At 42.2% G+C, this 11,622-nt stretch overlaps 1 protein-coding gene and 1 non-coding gene across 2 annotated transcripts in view; both read right to left on the reverse strand.

Annotated features, from left to right (window-relative positions):
• The window catches only part of LOC139710467 (uncharacterized), a 99,828-nt gene extending 88,506 nt beyond the window's left edge, over positions 1 to 11,322 (reverse strand). Inside the window, exon 1 of the mRNA XM_071622381.1 lies at positions 11,078 to 11,322. Coding sequence (XP_071478482.1) covers positions 11,078 to 11,155 — 78 coding nt within the window. The 5' untranslated portion in view covers positions 11,156 to 11,322. The remainder of the gene's footprint in view (positions 1 to 11,077) is intronic.
• Trnat-ggu (transfer RNA threonine (anticodon GGU)) lies at positions 8,946 to 9,018 on the reverse strand. The gene has a single exon. It is a non-coding gene; the product is annotated as a tRNA-Thr (tRNA).
• Positions 11,323 to 11,622: the final 300 nt, after the last annotated feature.

Consider the following 11,622-nt stretch of genomic DNA (forward strand, 5'->3'; position numbering starts at 1 on the left):
ACTAGTTTCTGCATCGTAACAAGTTTTTATATCATAAAACTTACATATGAGTAAATTGGTGAGAAGCAGACTCCAATCTTTATAGCTAACTGACCCAATATGATGTAACGTACATAACATGGACACCGGTGTCCTCGTTATGTACATGTCACATGGTAAAATTTGGACTCTACAAGCATCTACAATTTGTTTAAAAGTGTTCATGTCATAAACAAGGCAATCGCCAAATTGTGTCTCGCCCATTCGCGTACGAGGAATTAATATTTTTTAATAACTCCCAGAAGTTAATTGACCTGCTTATAACCTTTGACCTTGTGGTGACCTTCAACACCCTAAGGGACATTTACCATCCAAGTTTGGTCACAAACGGACAAAGGGATCATAAGTAATGAGCCATGATCGAAACGCGCTATAAAAACTTAACATTGGGCCCTAAAAATTTGTTGACCCCTTTCTGTGACCTTTGACCTTCTGATGACCTTTAACTCCCCAAGGGACATCTACCGTCCAAGTTTGGTCGCAAACGGACATAGGGATCAAAAGTTATGAGCCACAATCAAAACGCGCTCTAAAAACATAACATTGGGCCCTAAAAGTTTGTTGACCCCTGTCTGTGACCTTTGACCTTGTGACGACCTTCACCTCCCCAAGGGACATCTTCCATCCAAGTTTGGTCACAAACGGACAAAGGGATCAAAAGTTATGAGCCATAAACAAAATGCGCCCTAAAAACTTAACATTGGGCCCTAAGAGTTCGTTGACCCCTGTCTGTAACCTTTGTCCTTGTGGTTACCTTCAACTTCCCAAGAGACACCTACCATCACCCAAGTTTGATTGCCATTGTAGTAACATGTGCTGAGTTACGTGTGATAAGAGAGTCTTGCAAGTAAACTTTAACGTATGACCTTAAATGACCTTTGACCTTATCATGTGACCTCTTATGGCACCATAACATGAAGGTACCCCCAGTGCATCCATCACCCAAGTTTGATTGCCATTGTAGCAACATGTGTCGAGTTACATGTGATAAGAGTCTTGCAAGTAAATTTTAACGTATGACCTCAAATGACCTTTGACCTTATCCTGTGACCTCCAACGGCACCATAACATGAAGGTACCCCCAGTGCATCTATGACCCAAGTTAGGTTGTAATCCAAGCAACTTATGTGAAGTTATTTGTCAAAAGAGAGTCTTGCAGGTAAACTTTAACATAGAAAAGAGAGTTTTGCACATACTCTTTGATATATGACCTCAAATGACCTTTGACATCATCACATGACCTCTGACAACACCATATCATGAAGATACCCCTAGTGCTTCTATCACCCAAGTGTGGCTGCCATTGCTGTAACAGTTGCCAAGTTATGCATCATATGAGAGTCTTGCAGGTAAACTTTAACATTTGTGACGGACGACGGACGGATGACGGACGACGGACGGACGCCATTTGGATCCCTTAGTCTCGCCTTCACCTCCGGTGGGCGAGACAAAAATAGATAACATTCATGATATGATTGGGTGTATTTGGCAGAAATGAAGTACATTAAGAGATAAGACCATAACATAGGACACCAAGTTACGTCCGCAACATTTGTTATGGACAACGTTTTTTGTTATTGATAGCTGGTTCAGAAGTTTACATAGAAAATATCACCCTCTGTGCCAGCATTGCCGTATACTGCTTCACTGAACAGCATGATATCATAATGTTTGGATCAAATTAAGAAATGACAAGAAAGTTTGTATGGTAGAACGTTAAGTGTTACGTACACAACTCGGTGTCCATATCAGGCCTCGAATTAACCGACGGCCACCGACGGCCATGGCCGTCGGTGCCCCTCTCGTTGGCCGCAATGCCTTTTGTTTTTTGATCAAAGTTACGGCCAAAAAAAAATGTGCTCTTTTTCTTGGGGCCGTGGTGCCCTTTTAGAATGAAAGTTATTATTTATGATGTATGATATGCCCTTTTTCAAAGTCTCTTTAATAAGCTTGAACAACTTTCCTGATCTCAAATATCATACCTTCAGTTCACTCGCGTCCCGATATATCTGATTCAAACTCAAAGTATCTTTCCGAGATTCGAGACGACGTGTACGTACATGTACGCCCGACCGGCTTTTACCGTCCCGACTGCATCCGCAGCGCAGCAGCCGCCAGTATGTACTAGCTAGGCAGCGCATATTCAGATAGAGTAGTAAAGAGTGAACTCCAAGTTCACCAAGAAAAAAGAAAAATCCCACGATGCCAAGGTGTGCCAGACTGGGGAATGGGGAGGGGTAGAGAGAGAGAGAGAGACCAATCAACAGAAGAAACCACGCGTATTATATACCTCATTTCTAGAATCCTCTCATCTGATTGGTTAAAAGGGGAGTCATGAAAATAACTGTGCCCTATTTTTGAGTTACTGTGACCGGGGCCCGGGCACAGTTAGTAAATAGGTTTTAGAGACAGTCGCGACCCCGTACACGTAGATCGCTCATATGTACGCACCAATGATACGACCGCCGCGCATTCAATCAGCGTGCTGTAAAAGAGACTAGCGGACTGGTTTGGAGACAATCGCAACCCCGTTTGTAGTACATGCACGTAACATACACTGTACACATCACTGTACGCACCAAAGATACGACCGCCGCGCTGTTGATCAGCATTGATTACGAGTGCTGTAAAAGAAACTAGAATCTATATTTTCGGTATCTATATTTCGGAATCTATATTTTCGGTATATAAAACAAATAATAACTGCTTGACATTCGGGTCACAGTTAAAATTATGGGCCCTCGGTGATGTGAAAACCGTAACCATAGTTACGGTTTTCACATCACCTTGGGCCCATAATTTTAACTGTGCCCTCATAAGCAGTCATTATTTGTATACTGGCGCATTCTTGGAGGTCATGAACTGTCTGTCACAGACTAATCATAGCAATCTACACGCGCGCGCAAATTCCTTGCCTTGTGGTTTTGCCAGCCAGCTGTCGGAATGTGCTTTGAAGTTTCATGGCAGCCTGGCCTGGCTGGCCTGAAAGGGTGTCGAGTTTCAATCAATACCTACTGTTGTTTTATTCCTGTTTAAAAAAAAAATGTCGTTCACCTGATAGAAACGCGGAGATCGGGAATGTGTTACAGCTGTAGAGAAGAGGTTTTTGTTGTGTGTTGCACTTTGTGTGTGTGTGTGTGTGTGTGTGTGTGTGTTTGTTTGTTTTTCTCGGTTTGTTTTTCTTCTTTCTTTTTTCATAAACACCAAACATGCCCTTTCCAATGTGGCCTTGGTGCCCCTCTGACTGACTTAAAGTGCCCTGGCCTCTTGGAAAAAGTGCCCTTTTCTAAATGGCCTTGCCCCTCCAAAATCCTATTTCGAGGCCTGCCATATATATTTCAGGAAACACCTCCAATGTTCATTCCAAAAAATCTTAATATTTTATCTGGTTGTGTTTCTTTTTGGGGCAAGTTTCACCACACATTGAAGTATATTTGCAAATGTGAATATAAAAGCAAGATAAAAGCATAAAGAGGACACCGAGTTATGTACTTAACACTTTCTGACCACCAAACATGGCTCGCTGATTGCCAGATGTATATAATATTATTTACTTATTTATATGTTTTATTTTCACAGGGTGGCTCCATCAGTGGGTTAAACACTGTTGTTCTTGGAGGCCCTGCATGAACACATACATACAAATAAACACATGATAATCATACAATACCAACATCAAAATCAAAATGTTTCATACTCTAGCACTTACAGTAAATATTTTTGCAATGTTTGGAGATTACAGAAATAATGTTACTGAAGTCTGTATGTTAGTTTCAAATTTTTCGTTCAAATGTAACATTTTTGGTCCCTTGATCTGAGCCATGCACATTTGCAAAATACACGTACATCCAGAATTTGAGGTCATGTTAACAAAAGTTTTGTATTGGGTTTCTGTAATTGAACTTTGAGGGCAAAATCTGCACATGGGACCTCAAGGATAAGGAACACTTTTGTTCATCTGATTTTGTTTTAAAACCCATGCCAATAGAATATATTGATGGCATGGCTACGATTCATCTGCTTGTGAATTTTCATAATACCTGTATTTCTAAGTTATTGTATCCAGTGAATCGATACTGTTAGGGGAAATTCAGGATGGAAGCGCTGCAGGGCACAGAGTTTAGCAGCCAGGCTTGTACAACTGATTGTACCATCTCATTCATCTCTTAGTGCTTTTGCACTGACAACAGAGGCAACACACAGGACAAAAACCCATCCAAAACATTTTTATTTTTGCCTCTTCCCCATGGTAATTCTGTTTTAGACTTTCATTTTTGCATAAAATGAGTAAGCATGAATTTTTGGTGTACACTTTGGAAGTCTGTAAATTGATGAGTTTCTTGATAACTAAACAAATGTGGCAGTTTGAAAAGACATCAAAGACATGTACAGTGCTCACCCAATAATTGAGAACCACTGCAACAGGAACCCCGCTAATGTGCAACAGAATTTAACACAACAAACTTTCTTCATGGAACCATAAACTGCTTTATGGGGACCTATTTTAGCCGAGTCACTCCACAGTTCATCATTAATTTCTTGTTCTATGATAAGTAAATCCTTAGAAATAATCACAGGGAGTTCATTTCCTTACCAGAAGGTTTTACTTTCTAACCATTCATGGATGCTTGCAGTCATATCAAGCATTGTCTGCTTAACTACTCGTGCACTTACATTGTACCACCCCTTCAATGCGAGTATGGAGAGTCACCTTCCCCACACGTGGCCCATACTCTCCCTCTTTGTGCATCTGTATCTGGAGTGTGTGTTTGTGGATGTGTGTGATATGCTTTGGCCGAGTTAATTGCACTGTATCTCCACACACGTCATAACCCTCAATAGATGAGATTGTCATCGAGTGGAAGGGGCACAGACGGGTGGAAAAACGTAGTTTCGTTTTTCAAATAAAAACGTGGGAAAAGAAATATAAATGATGATACAGGGGAAACTCGATATAACGAGATGGTCGGGACCGAGTCATTTTCCTCGTTATAGCCGATATCTCGTTATATCAGTAGGCATAAAAGAAAGCATAACATAAAGACATTAATTTGCACATGTGGGACTACCCATCATCTTTCAATCAATACTGATAACTTGGTAATGTGTGTGAGGGAATTACTCACCTTTTTGGGTAAGATGTTTTTCGCCAATGAAATCCAATATCAAGAATGTGTTTCTTATTAATTGTAGATGTTTGAATTTGTAAATTTATATAGCTTGCGATTGTGTCAAGATCGTATGTGGATTGGTATGTGGTTATGGTATGGGTGTGTGTTGTGTGTGGAAAGCTTGAATATGGTCTGCACAATGCTCTGTGTGTGTATGTGACACATTCTGTATTTATGTACATTATGACTGCGTGGGTGAAGATGGGAATTCCCTGCGTAGAAAGCCAATCACAGCATCAGATTGCCTCACACCTGCTAAACGTCATGATGATGTCATGTATACATACCGCTGTCCCACCACATTTTCTGCATGTATCAGTGCGCGCACACACACACATACACGTACAACATGCGGTGCTAGCTGGAGTGCACTGAAGAAAATATGTGTGTACAAGACAGTTTTTGGCGCATCGAGCTTTACAATTTCGGAACATAGCTTTACCCGAAGACATTTTGCTTTACCTCGCTATATCAGATTTGATTGGCTATGTTTTTCTTCGTTTGGAAATCACAAAACTTATCTCGTTATAGCAGATATTTCGTTATAGCCGATCTCGCTATAAGAGTAGCATTTTACATAGACTTGTGTGGAAGGAAATTTGGGACTGGGAAAGTTTCCTCGTAATAACCGATATCTCGTTATAGCAGTGTTCGTTATACCGAGTTTCCCCTGTATAACCAGTTTGCATCTTTTTAATGAACCGAAAAGGTGTATACATGTGTGTGTATGTGTCTGTAATGATCCATCAAACAAGTGTACCAACATTAGGAATGGACGACAACCCACTTGGATGGGATTGTCGCTGGGTGGGGAAAATCATTATTTATTTTTTTTATATAAAAAAGTGGTCAAAGAAATATTAATCATGACATAAGCCCCTCTTCAGCTTTCTAAAACCCCGGTCACACAGCCCTTTAACACGTCAAAAAGTGGTCTCCCATGAAGCAGACAATGTTGTTCGCGTTGATGTCGAGTTTAAGACAAACTACAGTCCATTTATAGACGTGGCAGGACGCGGGGAAAATCTGAACAGCGTCAAACGCGGTAAAAAATTTTGAACTTCTCAAAATTTTATTCCGTGGACAACCACGGGCGGCACACGTGGTAAAGACGTGCAACACACGTGAAACACACGTGATAATCCGTGTTCCGGCAGTGATTAAAACTTAGGGAGACACGTTGAAGACGCGAAAGTTTAGCGGTCTGTCACGGGCAGAGCACGGTCATCTGACGCGTGTTACGCGTTGGTATCACGGGAAATAGCATGTGTTTAGCGGCTTATCGCTGACAAATGTATTTTTCCGCGTACACACACGTGGCTGGACGTGGTTAGACGTGCTTAGGCAGTGCTTCAGCAGTGGAACAGCCGCCAACGGCCATACCCCATACAAAGCACGGCCAAACCAAAATTGACCAAAAAATTACCACTTACGACCACGTCCACCAGATTTTCATAACTTTTTGTACGTGATTTGGACGTGGAGTGCTGTGTGACCGAGGCTTCATTCAATGAAAAGAAAAGACGTTTGTGCGTGGGGGCCAGAGGAGATTTTTTTTCTTCACAGGTGTATGATTCATAATGCATGATGCGCATGACAAAAGAGCCAAACGTTTTTATATTCACCGAATTCTGTGTAACTGGGCTCTTCGGCTATCTTGTGCAGACTTTGATCATGCATAAATTATATATTCAGCGATTGCGCTGGACTCCTGCTTTCTCGATCGCCCAGCTATTCGCTTGCAGAGACAGAGGTACACTAAAGATGATAGGGTGAAGCGAAAACTCTTTCATCTTCGGTGGACACACACGCTCGACGTATACAGGTATCAGAGTGTGTGGCCTGCAGCTGTGTATGTATTGCGCCTGTATCGCAGATGATACACCATGGAACTTTGGGCACACTCTCTGCGTACTGGACTCTTTCGGCTATCGTGCGCAGTCACGTGTATATCCAGTGATTGCACTGGACTCTCCCTCGATCGCCCAGCAGATTGCTCGCAGAGACAGTGTATGTACACGATGTGTCGGGCATTGCGTAGTGGCCTGTATGATGTACAACGTATTGTGCCTGTGCCGCACACCATGGTAATACATGGGAGCTTACATGTTTTGCCAAAATGAAAGCTACGAATGCTGTACATTTTTGTCTTTTTGCACAAACTTACAGGATCCTGTGCAGAGAAAAGATTTATTCTATTTCATCAATAACAAGAGACCCGCGGGTCTAGCACTCACCTGAGTATTGCAAGTTTACCTTCCACGCAGTCACTAATCTAAATTACACACAGCTCTACCAAAATTTGACCAGGCATTCTCAAGTAGAAGATACAAATGTACAATTAGGGCCCAAATTCACCCCCTCCCACACTCATATTATAAATTTTAGCTCTATCACTTCTGGTTCAAGAGAAGAGCACTTTATTTTGAAGAATCCTTAATTTGGGGGGATTGGGGCCCCCCTGGTTGTGGGGTCTCCCTGGATGGAGCATGGTGCCCATTTTAACAAATTGAGATTGTAATCCCCTAGGGATACTACCTGCAAAGTTTGGTGAACATATATCATCATGAAGTTTTCAAGAAGAAGATGAAAATGTACAATTTAGGCCCCAATTTGAACCTCCCCTTTTGGGGGTTTGGGCCCCATGGGGGCCCGCTGGGTGGGGCATGGTGCCCTTTTTTAAAAATTTGAGATTCTAACCTCCTAGGGATGCTACCTGTCAAGTTTGGTAAAAATCAGTCTTGGGGTTTTCAAGAAGATGAAAATGTACAATTTAGGTCCCATTTGGACCTAACCACCCCCCCCCCCCCACCCCGGGCCCCAAGGGAGGCACCCATGGATCTGCCATGAACAAACTTGGAACTACAGTCATTAATGTACTAACTCATAGTATTAACTTAGCTCTATCACTTCTGGTTCTAGAGAAGAAGATTTTTAAAGATTCCTTAATTTTTTTTGGGGGGGGGGAGGGGGGGGGGGGGTTTGGGCCCCCTGGGGGGCCCCTGGGTGGGGCATGGTGCCCATTTAAACAAATTGAGATCCTAACCCCCTAGGGATGCTACCTGCCAAGTTTGGTGAAAATCGGTGTTGGGGTTTTCAAGAAGAAGATGAAAATGTAAAAAGTTTACACACGACGGACGATCGCAATAGCTCACTTGAGCGGTGAGCTAAAAATGTGGAAAATCAAATACTGTAAAAGTGGTTTCTTTCGCGGTGGTTTTATTTTCGCGCTTTTCGCGCTTTGAGGTTGAACCGCGAATTTTACATCAAGCGAAAATGTTTTGAACTCGTCGCTTGTACAACGCTTCATTATCGACCGCGAATTTAAACACACGCGAAAAAGTCCGCACTGATGGAAACTGCGAAAGTTTCTGTACGCGAAAGAAACCACTTTTACAGTACGAAAAAAAAAAAAGGGCCCTCAGACCCGTGGATTTCCACGGGTGCCAGTGCTGCCGGCCTATTAGTATTGGTGCAACCAGGAAATTTAGGTCACGTACATTGTACGTCACTAACTAGTACTAAGTATTTGTGTAACCCACACTTGTTTAATTTTCAGGTAGTGCATATAATATGGGAATCTTCATGGTTACAGTTCCGTCAAAAAGCATCCTCTCTGAAAAATGACATAAAATCTTTGCAACTGATTGACAAATTACCCTACATCAACGTAAATAAGCACTGAATTGATCAGTGTTTTAGTAGTAGCCATGATAAAAAATCATGGACGTACTAATACTCGAGCAGGATTCGAACCTACGACCTCCTGATCACCAGACAGGCGTCATCTCCACTAGACCACCGAGCTTTCGCCCGAAAGCAAGTGTTGGTTCTAATCCTTATAGCATGCAGCCGGTACTGCTTTGTTATTCAAATTCATGAATTTCTTCCGTCGAGATGTTTTCATTGCAACTGATTGACAAATTGCCCTACATCGACGTAAATAAGCACTGCATTGATCAGTGTTTTAGTAGTAGCCATAATAAAAAATCATGGACGTACATACTCGAGCGGGATTCGAACCTACGACCTCCTGATCACCCGACAGGCGTCATCTCCACTAGACCACCGAGCTTTCGCCCGAAAGCAAGTGTTGGTTCTCATCCTTATAGCATGCAGCGGGTATTTGTTATTCAAATTCATGAATTTCTTCCGTCGAGATGTTTTCATTGTGCAACTGATTGACAAAATTGCCCTACATCGACGTAAATAAGCACTGAATTGATCAGTGTTTTAGTAGTAGCCATGATAAAAAATCATGGGCGTACATACTCGAGCGGGATTCGAACCTACGACCTCCTGATCACCAGACAGGCGTCATCTGCACTAGACCACCGAGCTTTCACCCGAAAGCAAGTGTTGGTTCTCATCCTTATAGCATGCAGCGGGTATGGTAGGTGTTCAACACACCGACCGGGTCCATATCAACCGACCGCGCACTATAATGGCATTGTATGTACAGAAAGAAAATGTACGCATGGGAATACGCGCAATGGTGTTCGATTCTTCACTGGGCTACGCTACCGAGTAAAATGAGGCGAAAACAAATAAGTATTCCCTCTAAAAATCGAATAAGATTTATCGTGTAACTAGTCTACATACAACTAGGCCTACCTTTGCTGACTTGTTGTTAGATGTAGAGTATCCTTCCGTAATAAATTTGAAGATTTTGACCGCAAAATTGTCACCGCCGCTTGTACGATCGTGCACACACGTTACATACACATGACATAATTATTTTGTCGCCCGCTTCGACCGTATGAGTTGAAGCAGAAACGAGAAATGAATGTGAAAAAACAAACCGACTCATCTAATTTATTTCAATTACGATGAAAAGTTTCCTAATGAAAATCAATTCAAATTCATCAAACAGTCCTTCAAAAGTAATATCGAAGGATTCAAAATATATTCAAATATTATTGGGGAAAAAATGACGGCTAGAAAAAAACAGCGGCCTGTCAAAAAAACGCATTTAAGTGCCCTTTATACGTATTGTCAGGGTGGTCGGTTGAAATGAACAGGGCAACTGAGTGCGGAAAAAATGACAACCCACACGTTCGAAGCCGCCATCTAGAGCGCGTACCTCAGATCGCATTTTCAGTGCACGCTTGTGAATCCGGAGTATTTTCTCCACACGTGAGTAAAATTTCAGGCAAATTGTGAGATTTTTCACGTTTCTATTGATAAAAAAACGTTAACACTAGGTGGCCGGTATTATGAACACCCAACCATAGACTACTGCTTTGTTATTCAAATTCATGAATTTCTTCCGTCGAGATGTTTTCATTGCAACTGATTGACAAATTGCCCTACATCAACGTAAATAAGCACTGAATTGATCAGTGTTTTAGTAGTAGCCATGATAAAAAATCATGGGCGTACATACTCAAGCAGGATTCGAACCTACGACCTCCTGATCACTGGACAGGAGTCATCTCCACTGGCACTAGTCTAGACCACCGAGCTTTCGCCCGAAAGCAAGTGTTGGTTCTCATCCTTATAATTATGCAGCCGGTATTGCTTTGTTATTCAAATTCATGAATTTCTTCCGTCGAGATGTTTTCATTGCAACTGATTGACAAATTGTAAATTATGTTAACTGCCTAACAACAAAGTGTTAAAATTTACTGTAGTGTAGTGTTAGATCTAACGAACCGTTAACGTTTACTACATGTAGAATTGAGAAAGAATGCTACTGTTGCTGACAGTTTTGACCGAAACTCGGCGAAAGATCGGTCTGTATCTGAGGAGAGGAAGAGAACCATTAAAGTCAAAAAAATATTAAAATACCGTACTCCTTCGGGTTCGGACCGACGGATTTTTCTGTCTAACGTTACTGACCGTTGGAACGGGATTTTCGAACTTACCGGTAGAACGGGTCTGATCTCGGTTATACACTTATGACAAAAAAATGTCGGTTGGTCTCTAGAACTTGCTTCTGCCATCGTTCTCCATTAGACCATGAGACCACTTGTCTGGACCTGGTTCCGTAGTGTATACCGTATATCTGTATGCAGCAGCTACAGTAGTTATCAGAGCAGAGGGCCTTATCAGAGTACTTAGTAGTAGGCCTATAGAAGCTAGTATACAGCGCTAGGAGGGCTTACTAGTACCACTGCGCACTGGGGCTTATCCCCGGCCCCGCGATTTCGTGTAGTGCTCGCTCGCGCTCCTATCACTGGGCCTATGGGCGAAATACGAGCGCCATTGTGGTAACAAATTGATAGAGGGCGTACATTGTATACTAGTATCACTGACTAGTATTACGTGACTAATGTGCCGTATGGTACATGTACTAGTACTACGGCACTGGATGGAGTGACTTCTGTCTCCATTTCAGTTTCTCCCTTTTCGGGGGCGTACAGGGGAAGAGAAAGGATCTCGTTTAAACTTTTGTCATAAGGAAGTATTT

This window comes from Diadema antillarum, unplaced genomic scaffold (genome assembly GCF_040938485.1).
Source record: "Diadema antillarum isolate AM-2024a unplaced genomic scaffold, OU_Dant_1.0 seq00001535_RagTag, whole genome shotgun sequence".
Classification (NCBI taxonomy): Eukaryota; Metazoa; Echinodermata; class Echinoidea; order Diadematoida; family Diadematidae; genus Diadema; species Diadema antillarum.